This window comes from Lates calcarifer, linkage group LG20 (genome assembly GCF_001640805.2).
Source record: "Lates calcarifer isolate ASB-BC8 linkage group LG20, TLL_Latcal_v3, whole genome shotgun sequence".
Classification (NCBI taxonomy): Eukaryota; Metazoa; Chordata; class Actinopteri; family Centropomidae; genus Lates; species Lates calcarifer.
This window is the reverse complement of record NC_066852.1, coordinates 11829212-11847114: the sequence shown is the minus strand read 5'-3', so window position 1 is coordinate 11847114 and position 17903 is coordinate 11829212. Positions and strand designations below refer to the sequence as shown.

General features: G+C 39.8%; 1 protein-coding gene across 4 annotated transcripts in view; it reads left to right on the top strand.

The window, feature by feature from the left end:
- LOC108893426 (glutamate receptor 3) overlaps window positions 1-17903 on the top strand; it is a 67116-nt gene that overhangs the window by 11226 nt on the left and 37987 nt on the right. For all 4 annotated transcript variants that reach the window (XR_007815312.1, XM_018691440.2, XM_018691438.2 and 1 more), the window contains exon 3: window positions 2741-2980. Coding sequence is in view for 3 of the 4 variants with exons in the window: in XM_018691440.2 (XP_018546956.1) it covers window positions 2741-2980 (240 nt within the window). In the remaining variant the exon portion in view is untranslated. The remainder of the gene's footprint in view (window positions 1-2740; window positions 2981-17903) is intronic.

Genomic DNA, 17903 nt, shown 5'->3' with positions numbered 1-17903 from the left:
TCAGATACCAGCGGTAACGACAGGCAGATGTGGGTGTTTGTTAGGTGATGTAGAAAATAAGATGGAAGTGGACAGAGAGTGAAGAGAGGTGAATTTCTCCAGTTGGATATTAATCGTGCATATAAAGAAAAAAATAGTTCCTCTCCCTCTCTGTAATAAAGTAAATGATGCGTGTCTTCATTTCTGACCATAATCAAGGAAATTTAGTTGACTAGTGTTTACTGCTTCATGAGCCCAAATATGATTTAATTAGTCCCTTAGGAGAACAGTCTATTTAACCTTGACAAACAAAAGATACTGGTGCCATTTTGAGAATACAATTGGATGATATTGGATCAGCTTAGAGGTGTTAGTTTTATGGCTGCCTTTTATTTTCAATGGATAAAACACAATATTGTCTGTTGCTGAGGAAATTGGTGGATCTGTATTATGAGGAGGATCCATTTAGTGTTAAATAATGTTATCCCGAAGACAGCAACTGTGAAGCATGCTGAATCCAAAACTGAAAACAGATCATCTGCTCCTACATTTTTCTATTTATGAAGGGGGAGACTTATTTACCACAGGCTATTTATCAAAGCTCCATCGAGTCCTAGAGATGATGCTTTAAAATGGTCCTTCACTGTAAAACAAAGGTGCAGCACCTGCTGGAAGATTTCTGTGCTTGATTTCAGGATCATCTTGAACAGGTGCAGTTATTTCATCTCTGTAGATGTCTGTGTTTGTATGTTTCTTAACAGCAGTGTCACCCAGGTCTTTCAACAAACATCAGCAGATCTAATGTGTGTGTGTGTGTGTCTGTGTGTGTGTGTGTGTGTGAAGGCTGAGAAAATGGTGGGATGGAGGAATGATAAAACGACTGAGAGAGGGATGGCTGAACTGAGCTATCGGGTATGTGTGGGTGAATGAATGGTTGTCTTAATGGAAAAGTGGAGCTGAAAAGAAGCAACTGTTGGAAAACACACAGCACAGAACTCCAACACATAAAGAAATCACAGAACTGTGAAATTATTTTACCGCATTTGCAGACATAAATGTGTGGGGATATATTTTTCAGTTTTATCCAATCATATCTGAAGAGCATTTATGTAAAAATACTGTTTCTCATTACTGGTGTAATGTTCCCATAAATGTGTTTCCCAAGTGTTAGCTAGAAATTGAAGGTACAAAACTAATTCTGGGTGTGTGGACTAGGCCACCAGCTGTTTCTCTGCAATATAGTAGTAGGCCTAATTTGAATTTTTATACCATTTGTGTGACATTTAGATGCTTTTGTTGAATATTCAGTTTTCAGGGGGACACAGATTAGTGAACAGATAATTTGATAGTGACTTTTAAGTTTTAAGATTATAATATCAAAAACATCATTTTCATAATAAGCAAATACAACAACTAAACATTTACAGCTTAGTATCAGGATGTAACTTGAGGGAGCACTAGTTTGTTAGTAATGGTGATCTCATGCATGCTTCTGTTTTTTACTCCTCCTGTTGACTTAAATCTGCTCATTCTCCCCTGATTTGTGAACTGTCACATGCTTCTGCTTATGGTGCACCATTATCTTGTGGGCGATTCTCGATTTCAAACCATAAGCAAAAACAGAAGAAAAAAACACCACCTCTTAAATTCCCTTTTTGAGGCAACTGGACCCCAGCCAATTCAGTGGTATATAAATTAATGTATAAAGTAACTGTGCATTAGCATTAATTGATGATCCATTAAGTTTTAAATATATCACACAAACCCATAATCATTTGTTAACTGAGGACAACGGGAATTATTTGTACATCCTGCAGACTTCAAGGATTAAGCTTTACTTATGCATTGCTTATCATGTCCTTTGTACCCTTACTATTAAGTGTTACCAGACATTCAGTTAGTATGTTACAAGATACACTTTCCACAGAATAACTTGATTTCAACCCACAGATTCTTGAAAAAGACGCCTCATTAAATCCCTTCAGGTAGATAATAACATCATTAAACATTGATAAGTGATACTGAGCAGCTTCAGTGAACAGTGTTGTGATCCATGTGGAGCTGAGCGTCATAAATACCAGAGCAGCTCTGCTGCGTTGACCAGCGTTTCCCTCAGTTATTACTAATATTAAGACAAGGGTCATATCCCTGATTCAGTCCTGCTTGGCATTATTAAACCCATTTATTATGTACAAATAAAATAAAATAGTTAACACCTTGTAAGACTGAGTGTCTGATGCACTGTGTTTATGGTTGGAGCTCATTTCCATAGGCACGCAGATGGCAGCAGATAGGGCTCGATATAAATCTTTTATACTGCAGCACAGTCCGGTGCTTGCACATTTGCATGCCCATGTTTCAGGGTATTTGTCCATTAAGAGCTGTGGCCAGTGCACTGATTTCCCCATTATATCTAGTTGATTACCCAAGCAGTTGCATTTAGACCAAGGATAAGTGAAGGGCACTGGGCAGCGGAGCATGGCCATGGGGGAGCAGACATCCCACATGGCACCCATTTATTCAGATAGCCAATGCTTCACTCTGAAGATTAATTCCATCATGAATTCTCTCCCATCTCGACCTTACAGTAAAGTTTTTTAACCCATACAGTGGTCATTAGCAGACTCAGCAGTTTAACAAACATGTTATGAAATGTGGGGCTTAAACTTTTTCAGTCTCTGTGACGGAAGGAGGAGCTGATCGTCTGTTTTGACTCTGTGCTCGTCCCTAACCCGAACCTGCTCTCCGTCTCTGTCTCCAGTCTGCTCCCAGTTCTCCCGAGGAGTTTACGCCATCTTCGGCTTCTACGACAGGAAGTCCATGAACACGCTGACCTCCTTCTGCGGGGCGCTGCACACCTCCTTCATTACGCCCAGCTTCCCCATCGACGCCGACGTGCAGTTCGTCATCCAGATGAGGCCCGGTTTGCGAGGAGCCGTTCTCAGTCTGCTGGACCATTACAAGTGGGAGAGGTTCGTCTACCTTTACGACACTGATAGAGGTAAGTGTAGCAAGTTAAATAAAATGTGCACTTTCACACATCTTCGCAAACACCACACGGTAACGCTCGGCAGAAGACGGATGAGTAGTAGTTGATCATCTCACTACTGGGGAAAATGGAAAAAGTAATAGGCACATGAAACCCTGCTCATGCACATGTGTTATTATACAGTGTATATGATCAGTCTTTAATATGTAAATTCCCCTTCCCCAATCCTCCTTCTAAGTGGTCTGATACATTTTAATCTATTCCACTAATGATCCTAAATTGCTTCATTATGTGGCTGAATGCTGCTTACAGACGCACTCAATAGCTCCTTGCTTCCGCGGAATGACTCATTCACAGGTGCTGCTGATCTGCCGCCGTAGTTTGACTCCAGCCGCCGGAGCCTCTAATCCTCAGCACTCTCTGATTATCATTTAGCTCTAATTGGATTATATAAAGACAGCACAACATGCTCTTAACTTCTGCATGTGCTTCATGGCCTCCCGCTCTCCTTCATGTAGGCCAACTATTTACAGACCTGGGTCTTTGCCGTCCTCAGAGGATCGGCATCTGCAGAGGCCACGTTAAGAAACAGCACAAACAATCTGTCTGTGTAGATTTTGGACCACATGCTGGTCATGGGCTGATTGTAGCAGCGCAGGTGTTGCTGTGTAATGTGATGCCATTTCTGTATTTCGAGTGAATCAGTAGATGTAAGACGTTTTCTGGGTGCAGTCTCTGACATTAAATGTGCCAAACTGTTCAAAACTGTGCATTCCAAGTATTTTTAAACTGACATAGAGCATTTCTAGGACAAGTGCACTCCTTTTCCTCTTCCCCCGCCTCACTTTATATATCTCCATTTCAGGTGGGTGTCTAATCTGCTGCTCAGTCATGAAACTGATTCTCACAGAGCCATTTTGTGCATCTGTGAAAACACTTTTTTTGGCACTTTTTTGTCTAAAGCCTTTTTAAACCCTTAAAACAAACAAAGACAACAGCGGCACTTCTGTAATTGTGATGTTTGGGGACCTCGGTTTTATTGATATGGCCGATGTGTCTCTGTGTTTCTGTGGCAGATTGCAGAAACCGATAATTGGTTGGCTGGTGTGGTTCAGACAAAATGATTAAGGGGTTTATAGCCTCTCCTGGGCACAATCAACCTTCTCCGAAGCGCTTCCTGATGTGGCCCTTAGAGCTCTGCTTGACTTTGTTGGCCTCTCTCACCTGCTGCGTGGAGGCTGACGGGCCACCATCTGTAATGCTCGGCCCCTTTCCACAGTGTGACACAGTGTAAACACTGTAGTTTAGGATGGATTCCCACATGCTGCACAGCTTGTGTTTGCTGAGAGGCTAGTTAGCCGTCCTATTTTGGCTGCCAGTCCCCTCCCGCTCCTCCCCATCAAGGTTCTGGAACAATACACCCACCACTCATCCAAATGTCAGTTTAATCTTCATTATAGAGAGAGAGGGCTCTATTCAGGGCCAGAGAGGGACAGGCAGGGCACTTTTGTGTGCAAGACTGTTGATAGTTTGTGTCGGGACTATGACAGTAATATGCTGCAGAGGCATTTTACAGTGATATGTACAATGTCTGTCCCTTAACAAGACACTTGCCACATCCGAACAGAGCCTTTTATCAGAACAAAAGCAAAGGTGTCTTAAAAGTCAGCGTGAAATCGGAAAAATCGTTAAACCGAAACTGTCGATCGCCTGCAGTACATCTTAGGGAAGTGGACGCTCTCTCCTCTTTCATCTCACACCATAAAGGGATTTTTAAAAAATCATAGCCTGAAGGCATAGCTACCATCAAAACTGTATCTGTATGATGGGATTTTGACTGTAATAGAAAATAAAATGCCCAGAGATACCAATTAATGTACCCATGCATGAACTGCACATTTAATTTTCAGTGTGTATTTCTAATTGGAAATGGTATTGCTTCACTTTCATGTTGGAGATGCCTTCCTCTGACGGCAGTATTGTGCCAATTTAAACTGTTCAAAATTACATATTCATAATGATTGTTAAATAATAAGAGAAGGTTGTTTCTCACAGGAATCACCTTCATGCATATGAGTCATTAAAGACATGTTTATCTGCTGCAGTGGAACATCACCTATTTATCCTGGCTGTTCTGGCTATGAAATGTCCTCATTAAACAGACTAATGGCCGTTGGCAGAAAAGACCTCTTGAACCGAGAAACATCTGGGCATTACCAGCTGGCCACTGAGACCACACCAGGTTTTCTCATGTTTAGCTTATTTACTGCAAATCACATATGCTTAACCATTTCAGAAGAGGCACTGTACTGTACAGTTCATGCTAGTTAAAAAGACTTTACAGTACACAGTTTGACAAAATTATGACAAAATGATCCTCAAACTGAATTAAACCAGTGTTTCAGTGCAATGTATGCACTGTTGTCACGCAGACAGATTTTTTATTTTTAGTATTTAATATTTTGACATCAGTGGTGAAGGAAGCAAAACAACAATGTAAAAGTCCTCGAGTAAAAGCACAGTTGTAACTCCAAATTAAACTTAAATTTAGTAAAGTAAAAGTAAAAAAAAACCCTTCATATTACCAAAAAAAAAATCTAAAAAAGAAGAAACCACAGAGGAGGAGTAAGCGCCTTAAGCTGCAGTGTTTAGAAAACAAACATTGTACTGATGTAAAGAGAAACACACTCCAACTTCTGTGGTGAAATGTAAAATCAAAAAAACATTTCCACAAGAGATCAAGGTCTTAATAGGTAAAATAACCTCTTCTAACATGTGTCTTTGCAGTGATTTTGCGAATCATCATTTCCTTAAAGAAATATGAGAAGTACTGAACGTTCTTCATTTGATACTTAAGGAGACGACTGCAGCGCATCATGGTCTGAACCTCCGTTCTAGTTCTCTCCTTTATGGTGACCTCTATGAATTCCTCTGTTGTTTCTGTCTCAGAGTGTAACACTGTAGGTGAGTGTAATATGAGTTAGAAGCAATGTCATTCTGCAGTTTTCAAATTCTGGTATTTAATGTACTGAGATCAGTGAAGTATGTACTTAGATCTTATGTCAGACTATAATATCAAAGTTCTGCATTGAAAATCATAATTGATACAGTTTTAAATCCAAACTGCACCTGAAGTTTCAAAATAAAAGTACTCATTATGTAGAGAATGGCCATTGCCTTTTATTACATAACTACATAGTATGGGATTATTGATATTTCAGAAATAAGTATTGTATTATTGGATTATGATTATTGCTGGTATTAATGTGTACATCACATTAATGTTGCAGCTGGTAAATGTGTAGCTCATTTTAAGGGCTATATACTCCTGGGGAATTTGTGAATTTCCCCGCTGGGATCAATAAAGTCTTACCTTATATTAACCTATAATAATACACCACAATTGAGATTTGATTAGTAGTAGAAAGTAGTAGAAAGCACAGTATTTCCCTCTCTAATGTAGGGTAAACAGCAGAAATACAGAGCAGCTGAAAATGAAAATAGTGAAGTAAAGTACAGATAATTCAAAAGTTGAAGTACAGTACTAGAGTAAATGTACTCGCGTGAGATCTTACTGTGCAGTCTAATCCTTGCTGTCTAGTGTAGTTCTCCTGATTTATGCAGTCAACATAATGCAGTCTACATCTTCATTTCTTTTTGTTGCCATCAAAATGAAGGACTACAATCGAAGGCCTTTACTGCAGCTTTTCCTGCATTTTCCCCGCTGCCCTGACAAATGGGGATGGTCGTGATGGTGGAGGATTTGCATTCGGTGTGTAATCCTACCGCCCTGCTGCTGAATGTCTGGTTGGTTTCGTCTCCGCAAGGAAACATCTGATTAATTGCGCGCTGCTAAAGAGCTGCACTCAGCAGCCAGGCACACAGGCTCATTAACAGAGAGTGGGTGAGAGAGAGAGCGAGAGAGAGAGAGAGAGAGAGAGAGAGAGAGAGAGAGTAAGAGAGACAGAGAGAGAGAGAGAGTGTAAGAGAGAGAGAGAGAGAGAGAATGGCACCAAGCAGCTGTTCCACATCAACACCTTACTGCACCTTTACTTCAACATGGACATGTATCAATAGGCCTTGACCCCCCTCTGTGAGTAAACTCTGTTTCCCTCCCAGGCCCTAATATTGGGACTAAGGCAGACATTCATCAATCAAGCTCTTCTGCTTCAAGAGAGCTGGTTCAAGGACTCTATTATCCCTCACAGAAAACACACAAAGAGCAAAGGAGGGCATAACTAGGATACACAGGTACGGTGGGAGAAATAAGTATTTGACACACCAGCATTTTTATTCATTAAACATATTTTCAATGCAGAAATTCACATGAACTTTAGACCAGACATTGGTATTAACTCAGTATAACTACACTGTTAAAGAAATCGTAACATTCCGATCCTTAAAAAAGTAATGTGCAATAAAGTGGGATGACAAAGGAAAAAAGTATTAAACACGCTAACTGAAATGTATTTCATACTTGATGGAGAAGCCTTTGTTTGCAATGACATCTTCAAGACACCTCTTGTATGAGGAAACTAATTTCTCACAGTGTTCAGGTGGGATTTTAGCCCATTCTTCTGCACAGACAGTGAGGGCCCGCTGGTGAATCTTGATCTTCAGTTCCTTCCACAAAAAAATCTGATGACTAGCTTTATTTCCTTCCTCTGGAACCAGCTGACTGTCTCCTTTGTAGTATGTTTTGGATCGACCGCATCTCAGTCTCATTGTCCTGGTGAATGGCAACAGATTTTTCTCAAGAATTTTCTTGCACACAGCTCCATTCATCTTTCTTTGTCCTACTGTGTTAAAAACTGTTTTCCTTTGTCATTGCAGTTTATTTCATTTTACTTTTTTGGATTGGAATGTTCTGATTTCTTTATCTGTGTAGCTTTATTGAGTTAATACCAGTGTCTGGTGTAAAATTCATGTGAATTTCTGCATTGGAAATATGTTTAAGGAAAAAACTGCTGATGTGTTGAATACTTATTTCCCCCACTGTAACAGCATAGCCAAATAGTAACTGAAAGGTGCTTTTCTGTGAGATGGGTTTCAAAGGATTCTGGAGAATAAGGAAATGCAGATGAGAGAGCACAAGACTGCCACTTTTTAAACAAACTTCTCCAAGGTTAGACATGACTATGACTAATTTGATGAACTTAGAAAGTAGAACAGTGCAATTGCCTAGTGTTTTCTTACATATTTATTTGGCTCCATGCTTGTGAGAGTCCTCTGTAACTCGGTGTGTTGAATGGATTTTATATTCTCCATGGGAATCAGATTGCCTTTAGATTTACAGCTGGGAATGGAGTGTGTTTGGAAGAGGCAGCTTAGATGCTGCATGTGTTTGTGCGTGCGTGTGTGTGTGTATTGTGTAGTGACCTCATTGGTGAAAACCTCAAAGGGCGGTGTGCATTCAGTGAGAAGATACAGCTGAGGCGTTGGCTGTCTGAGTGTTTCTGCATGAACCAAACCTCTATTATCAAGCGCTCACTCTGTTCTGCCAGACGCCTAAAATGGCACCAATTGATCCATGCACATCCTCACATGCAGAGGCACTGCAGCTCGAAAACAACATCAAACAACATGTAAGCTGCAGACATTCTGCTCCACACTGCAGTATCTAGCTTATTGTATCTTCAAAATCGCGTATGTGAATTATTAATGCAGAATACCAAATATTTTCAAGTTTTTCAGCCTACAAAGTGAGAATTTCTCAAATCTGATACAGCCTCTTATTATGGACATTCCTACTTTCAAATACAGACACATTTTCTCCATTGAACAGATTGGCTGACAGGCTTGCACTGCAGAAACTGTAACACACCAGTGTAGCTACAGCAACCTTCAGAAACACATTACATAACTTTAAACAGTTTCATCACTTTGTAAATCTTTGTGCTTTGCTTTGAAAAGGGGAGTTGCAACGCTTGGTCTCATTACAGACAGTCTGTGGTGTGGGCATCTCTTCATAAGCTGCTCAGTCTGCTAGTATATGTGAACAAGCCATTACTGCAGCAATCTAGCATGCATGAATTGCTAAACTGGAAAGCGTGGACAGAGAGTGTACATGCATTTGCTATTCCAGTGTGTCTAGGTTGGATGAAAAACTTTTCAGTGCGAAGATGCCTGTTTCAGGACCTCGGACAGTTCCTACATCCCGCACAGCTCCCTGTATCCTCACTACTGTGAACTGTGCCTCATTTATTTTTCATTCTTCATTCGTCTTCTATTCATACTGAGTTTTTATACTGTTACTGATAAGTCCACCACCATCATGGTATACTGTATGTAATGTTATATATTGATATAAATTTAGAAATTTTGAATTCATACATAGAAACCTATATCAAGGAACTGACCCAATGTTTGGCGGAAAAATCTGTGCTGTTTGAGGGAGCTCTCACTTAATGAAGAAGGAACGATGTTGGCATGAGTGTAACCAGCAGTACACATGCATGAATATAACTGGATGTGCTGATGATTGTGAAGTATAGATGAAACAGCTGACATGCGTGACGAGAACGTGGCTAATCCAGCAAATTAAATACCTGATAAATCAAAGTACTTTATCAAATTGAGGCAAAAACCATATATAAGATTGAGTGCACCAAGGTATACACAAGTGGTTGGCAATAGTGAAAGTATATTGCACAGGGAATAAAAAATCCATTTAAACAGCCAGACAACCAGACTTTTACTCTCTTAAAATTAATCTCAGACCTTCGACATCTTGAAATCATGTTAATAAGCAGCCTGAAATGAGCTCAATCACATTTGCCATATCTGTTACTATTAACAGTATACCATCAATGCTTATCTTTACCCTCTGCCCCTTGACTCACAATGCTGCCGCTTAAAAAAAGAGAAATCAATACACAGGGTAATTTTAATCATTGATATTCTAACCTTTAACCACCAGATGTGATTCCGCTCTTATTTTAAATGTCTGCTCACTCCTGTCAGCTCAGGGAGTAAACAGGGTGAGAGGTTTATCCCGGCCAATGTAAAGATTTTCCTTCCCCTCCGCAGCTCAACATTGTCGTCTCGGCTGCTCACAGAGAAATGGCCACATCTTCGAATGAACAGAGAAGAAAAATGAAATTGTGCTCAGACTAAGAGCGAGGGGAAGGAACAGAGGAGTCAGCAAAGCCTTTGTGTCTCTCCTGCGTCAGAGTACAGCAAAATGGCACAGAGGGCCGAGCACTGTCAGACGTGCTGTCAGATGCACCAAATGTTTTTTACTATGAATTCGGCGCACCACTCCCCCCCCACCACCACCATCTCTTTCTGTGAGATCCAGCTTGTCATATCTAATCTGCTCTAACCTTAGCACTTTACAGCACCAAATAAGAAACCAGGTGACTAATAGAGAACCCCTCTGCTTTATTAGGCTGCTCTGTTAATGCATTGACTCTGTGTTGCTAAAGTATCTATTTCAGGACGCTTGCTTTCAGGATAGTGCAAGGCCATCACAACAGTAGTCTTTTTGCATTATGAAAGAGATTGATGTGATGCGCACTTCCCTGTTTGCCCAAGAGAAAACGCCATTTATATTTTCTTAAGAGAAGAGAGAGTGTTTTATTTGTGTGTTTTTCTTTGTTTGTTTTTTATAGGAGAGCAGAAAATGAACAGGCCGTTAGTGCAGCTCTCACTGATGGTCAAGAGTCAGCTTGCTCCATTTCTTTGTATGTAGTTCAAATACAAATATCTATGCTTTACAGTGTACGTGTGTGTCTTATAGTCTCTAGGTCTGTCTTTATTTTTTATGAGTATATGCTTCCAGAATGTGAATAAGCTTTATGCACAACAAAAGTTCATGAAATGTGAATAAAACTTACATAAAAGATGAAAGGAAACAGGAGGAGAGCTGCTCAACATTCTGTTAGCAACTTTGCAGCTGTCATTAGATAAGAAATAATCTGTTTGATTAACTCTGATCAGGGATTTGGCAGGAGTGGGTGGTGTGGGGGTGCAGGGCTCTTTGCAGTTCAGCTAATTTGGAACAGGGAGCTGTTATCTGCATTGGTCTGCATTGGAAGTAGGCGTTGTTAGGCTAATTGTGCTCAAAAGTGTCCTTTTACTGTCATTTGGCAGCTTTAATCCCTTTTTATTTCACTTGCTCTGTTAGCATTGCCCACTGAAAACAGTCTTCCTTTACCGGAGCCACGTATAAGCTTTGAGATTTCTCTGAAGTAGGTTCAGTGGCTTTGTCTGAGTTCCCTTTTGGTGTCGCGCTCAGCTTTGGGCATCCCATGACAATGGCGCAGTTCAGATGCCTGCAAGAGAATTTTAAAGAGGTCACCTTCTCCAGGGAGGGGAGGGGGAGTGGGGTGGGGGTGGGATGTGGGGGGCGACAACTGAGTCACATTTGAGACTGCACACCACGCTCAGCCGTCATGTGAGCTGTTGCCCAAGACAGTCGAGAAGAAAGGCGTGGACAGGTGCCAGCATCAGAGCCTCAGTCAGTCTCTTTCTTCCAGCTCTGTCTGCCACAGAGGTGATAAATCTCCTGCTAAATGTTATTATTCTACATTTGATCAAATATTTGTCTTTCATGATTTAAAAATCTAAAACAGATAAACTCAGGTAATTTGTTAAAGAAAAACAACCAATGATATGATAGATAGTTAGAAGACACTTTAGTCCAATGTGCTATACATGACTATGAGTAAGCTACAATTTTATTTTGTTCGCACTTGAACACAATAGCCAAATAGTGCTGTGCTCTAAAAAGCCAATCCTCTGAGCTGCAAAGAACACCACATCAGAGGAGTACACACTGATCTCCTGGGCAGTGCTGTGTGGGCTACTGAGCTCACATATTTAAGAGAATCCCACATGCAGGCCAGCTCTGCTTTGTGTTGCCTGCTCTAACAATGGCCATCATCTTCAGGCATTTCTTTGGGTGCCTTTTGTGGACAAACTTCAAAGCACAGTGTGTCTTACAATTTTTGTGTTTGGAGACTTGAGCACAAATACACTATAATCTCACTGTTGGGCCTGTAGTATGGTGGCTTGAGAGGATGTGACATTTGGGACAACATATATTTGTGTTGTTCTGTGCTGGATTTGTTGCGGTTGAAGTATTGTGCCCACGTCACGTTATACATTTGCTACTCTTCCTGACCATCATTGGTTCTTGCACTGCAAATGGGATGCTCATTTGCATGATATTAAATCCTTCACCTACTGTTACCAAGTTGCAGGTCTGGTTCACGTCGCTACTCATCTCTTCAGGAGAACAGTTGTCCTGCTTTTGAAAACTAATCTCATTTGTGAGCTGATAAAAGAGCAAACTGTCCATTCGAGGACTGGTTCAGTATAACTGCAGATGAAACAGATGTTGCAGTAAAAACTCAAAGCTTTTTCTTCTCTTTTGTTCTTTGCCTACAGACACTGTATATGTTTGTCTTTTCTTTGTATTCATGACTTCAAGTCCCACAGATGTGTGCATAACTTTATATAAAAGAGTACTACACTAGATTTCAAGTAGTCAAATCATGTTAATGTCTATTTTTATTATTTATTTTATTCTTATTTATTATTGGTTTTCAGTACCTACACCACAAGGATGATTTCGTACTTAATTAAACTTGCAATAGGTGACTTTTTAGCTACTTGCAGGCAGTAGAAACAGTTAGACTTCCAGCAGACATGGAGCAACATTGTTTCTTGTCACCTAGCAAATATACCTTCAGCTCTGTGTTTGGTCTCCACTAACTCCTGATATAAATATCCAGCTCTATAGTTGGTAACTGCCTTTTGGTGATCTTCAGCTCTAAAAACCAATTGTTTTAGAGTTGTTGTGGCCCAAATGTTGCTAATGAGCAAGAGCTAAACTAAACTAGAGAGCTGACCAAAACAAAAAGCTAAAAGTCTCTATAAAGCCCTGCAAGGCTGAGCTGAACTGCAGAGTTAGCAGATAAGCGATACATGTGCAGAACCATTATGTAATCTGATATAAAGCAACATTCATCAGTTCATTGCCATCAGGTGCACAAAACAACCTTACACACATACACACACACACAGCCCTAATTTGGCTAATGTATTTTTGCAGTTTCCTATTTAAACATTCAGCTGACAAACAGTAAAATTAGAGCTTTTCTTTCTGGACACTTGATAAATGTAAGCCTGATATAAACTGGTTGCTCTGTTTTGGCCTCCATCACCTTCTGAGAGGAGAAGTACATGTACATTGTGTGCTCACTAGATGTTCAGCTTTCTTCATTAGCTAACATAGTCACTAATTTTGTTTTGTTTACTGAGAACTGCAGCTCGCCCACCAAGACTGAAATATACAGTACATGTGCAGGCTCTGAAACTAAAACTGTGAGCCAGAAGAATCTAAAAGCCCTTTAGAGTAGGAGTCTAGATGCCTTAATGGCATGCCTGAATACTGAAATTTAGCACCACAACACAACATTTAATTAATTCATCATTCTCCTGACGACTTTCTTTTTGGTGCTATATATAGCTCTGAGACAATATGTTCCTGATTTTTAATATGTATTATTTTTCAGGACGGTGCTGAATAATTGACTCTGTAAAATGCCCTTGATGGTTGCCCTGCCTGCTGGCTGTTGTAAAACATACCATCTGTTTACAAAGTCAACCAAAACTCTCTGACCAAAAGACTTTGTCATTTGTGCGCCGACTGATAAATCACACCTGTGTTAATATTCACCAGGAGACTTTGGTGTCCTTTGACATTCAGATTTCACATTTGCATTGTGGCTATCGATGTTAAAGTACACTGAATGTCACATTCGGTTAATTCCTTCAGTTCAGGACATTTTTGAACTTAGCTTTTATTTCCACATATCTCTAGTTGTGAGGAATAGCTTAACCTCGACAAGCTCATACAAATGTTTAAATCCAGAATATCCAGCTTAGTTTGGTGTCAGAAAAGGAACCAAACTGAAACTCTCGAGGGAATCATTTGTAAATCCCCCCAAATCCTTTTTCTTAAGCAACTACTAACACATTTCAAAATGTCATGTATATCCCAGCTTATGGTGTTTGGTGCTATGTGTCAGAATACTGGGAGGAGAGCTGACACTCAGCCTCTGCTTTTTCATTTCCCCTCTGCCACCAGAGATATACTGCGCCAGTCTTGTTTTGATATCTCTGAGCTGATAAAAGAAAAAAAATAAATAAATAAAACCAACATGTTTCTGTGTGATAAAGTCAGGACGATAACAGAGTTGGGCCCAGTCTGAGGTCAGCTCAGCAGCTTCCTATCTATGATCACAATCTCCACAATGCGCTGAGACAGTACAGTCGCCCCTTTTGAATTCCCTAACCTCCCTGACTATCAGACATGTGGACGCACATCTCCTCTGCCTCTTTAGACTCCTGAGTGGCTGATGTGGTGGCGCCCAGTGAGAGCCACTTGTCTTTAAAGGCCATACCTGATCTGAGTGCTGTTTGCCAAGCACTCCACTGTGAAGGTCACTAGCAGGGGAACTGGGGGTGGGGGGGTGAACATGTCAGCTGAGTTGCTGTGCTCTGAATACTTAGGAGCTATATTGGAAACATGTCGGCTCACATGTCCATAAGTAACGTTTGCTGGTGAATGGTTGAGCCAGCTGAGAACAGATAGTTCTTTTGGCTGTGAATACATGATTTTTTTCTGATTAAATGATGCACATTAACCAGAAGTGCAGGTTAGATCTGCCTGACACACAGAGTGTCATGTTTTTGTTCTGGGTTATTTGCACTCCAGTGCTAAAGGCAAAGTCTAAAAGCCCTGTTAGTGGCCTATGCTTTATATCAGTGGTTTCCAAATAATTTTAAACCTTTACACCCCTGCATGGTAGCTTTTTTTCAAATTCAATCACAGACCATGCTGAATGCTGAGATCTATCAGTATTTCTCTGAATGTTTTACAGTCAGAGCGGCAAATCTGATCCATTGCTTGGTTGCTATGTCCAACTGCTCTATACCTGTACGAGGCACGAGTGCATGTGCAGCATAAATGCATATTCAGTAACACAGCACTTTAGGTTTTGATATGTTTGAAAACATGAAAGAGTAGTCAATGTTGCCTCCTGTTTTTTGTTTTGTTGATAGATTATTGAAGTGAACAATAAAACGACTCTTTAGGAACCTCACTATAACTTACCATTAATGGAATTATAATCAGTTCAACTCAACAAATTTTGGTAAATGGTATTATCTCAGTGGTTCCTTTGTTCAAGCTATTCTACATCGTTGTACATTTTAATGGAACTAAATAGGATTTTAGCACAGAAAAGTTTAATTATGAATTATTCACTACTTGTTACAGTAAAAAAATAGATGGTTGGGTTCATTGTAATGAGCTAATCTATGCTACGCTTCCCTCTGCATCTACAAGACAAACAGTAAGACCAGTATGGCATGTAGTTTGACTGGATTGGTATTGTTTATTTCAAAACTGCTGGATACAAAATGTCTCCCTACTTCACTCAAAAGTAAAAAAAAAAGTCCAAAGTTTCCATATTACACACATGTATGTGGCTCATTTAACCATGATTGGCTCCCAAATGTGTGATGGCACAAAATTTTTAAGGTCTGTTTCTCTTTTATAATACCCATAGCTTACAAATAATACATGGATACCTGTTTAACCCACCCAAACTCAGTCTAAAGTATTAACGAGCATTGACTTATACACATTTCTATATAAGCTGTTAAGGCATACATACAAAATGTGATATCAGCTGAAGCAGCCATGATAGTGAAGTGTAGTCTGGTCTGTGCTGCAGGGAGGTTATGCATCACTTGACTGTGATGCAGAGTGAGAACCAGTTTTCATTTAGCCTGTTTAATGCCTGCTTCCGATGGAGAGGCTCTGTAGCCGACTTGTATTTACATAAACACATTTTGCACCAGCTTATTCAGCAGCCGTAATAATATCCATTATTTTATGGAATCAGTGGTTTTATCCCCGCTCTGAGAGAAAAGGGTAACACAGCATACGATGCTGCTTCTGCTCGTTTAGTCCAGTCAACTGTGGTGTTAAAAAAAAAAAAAAAAAGGGAAAGAAAGAAAAAATCATTTTTTCTGGCCATTAGTTATGACCTAATATGGCACACAATGAGCTTCTGTCATCATGCAGTCACAGCATATTCTGTCCACTGTTCTACCGATAATAGAAATATGCAAATTTCTGATGTATGTTGTTCATTTTTCCACTCTGTCATTTTCTCTCTTTGGAGCTATTATTTATTCTGTTGCTTTAGTCTTATTAATTATTTTTCTGCTTGATAAGGTGTCACCCTTTCAAGGGTCACTGGTCTTCCTACATGCTGCTTTTTTAAATGACTGCGCTTCATCCCAGTTTATACTTCTCAATATACAATTAACTGGATTTATGTTGAGCTGCACAAGTTTTAAGTATATTCTATGAGATTAGACACAAGCCTTCAACATTTATCCATAAAACCTTATTTAAAACCTAAACAATCCAGTTTAATGTCTGCTGTTTCAGCACAGAGGCGGATTGATGCTTAACAAGAGATCGATCACTTTAAAAAGGAAACGCCTGTGGCAGTGACCCATTTTCTGTCACGTCAGGTCAGTCAGCCAAACAGTGTTCTTAAAATCATCTTGTACCTATTATCCACAAGAATACACATAATGTAAATGTAAATGAATAACATATTTATATGAATAAATCTAACTTATTTAGAACAACAAATACCATGCAGTACATTACAATTTAAAATGAACTTTTATGATGTAGATTTGACTGTTAACCAACTGGATTATAGGACTGGCAAAATAATTTTTATGATACAATTTTAATCACAGACTCCAAAACATTTGTTATTTTAATGGTAATATACAGAATTAAAATAACACAAGTATTAAAAAGTGCTTCAGCTGTTGAATCTGAGAGGTCCCATGCAGCGTAATCTTTTGGAAAACTAACCAATTAGAATCTAATGGTGTAATGGTGGACTTGATATAATTATCCCTTATGTTTATTAGCATCTGTGTAGGTACTTAGCTCAGAGAACATTGTGTTTGTGTATTTGTGTGTAGGTCTACAGTATGTCACTGTATTTGTCCTCACACAACAGATGTTTGTTGAATCGGCTCCATGAAACCTTCAAATAGCTCAGCAGGAGATGCTGGCTTTCTGGAACAATCACAAACAGTAGACGGTTCACTTTCATTTTAACTTCAACGACGATATACTCAGATTTACAAAAGAAAAAAAATCATAATGCCAAGTAGCAGAAGAAATATGAAACTATTATTCTTGCTTCAAACAATAATCTTGGTAGAAACAAGCAGTAGGAATGAAGGTGCATAAAATCACCCATAACATGCTGTTTCTGAGGGGAAATTGATAGGCTTTCCAGCAAAAACGTGTTTTCCCAAAGGATTTCTTTAAAAAAATCTTCCTCTCTCTGTTTAACTATTCAAAACAAACATAAAAAGAGCTCTCTGGATTCTTTTCGTTTCAGCCAGAGTCACTGATGTCTCTTTTTGGCTGATTTTGAAACTGCCTTTATGGCCAATCATGACTACTGACCATGAATTCCTAACCTCCATTAGTAAACTATCAGTGGAACTATCCAAATTCCTGTGTGTGTGTGTAGTGGCCTTTCAGTGTCCCTGCTTATCCAGGTTACTGTTAGCTCAGCGTCTTCCTTTCATGTGCCTCATCTACTGATCCACCCCATGCCACAGTGAGCTCTGTGAAGTTGACACACCATTGAATTACACCGATTGTGCTTGCTTAACTGCCTCTTTAGTACGTTTGCTTTGAGTGTGTGCTGCACGTCCCATTGTGGTGTCTCATGTTGACTTTAGCCTTGAATTTGGAAGTCTGAATATTCCTCAGTGAGGCAAGAAGGAGATAACTGAGGTGACCTCCTGTGACACACTGCTAAGGCAGCATGGGACGCCAATTATGCTCTGTAACCTCTCTATCTTT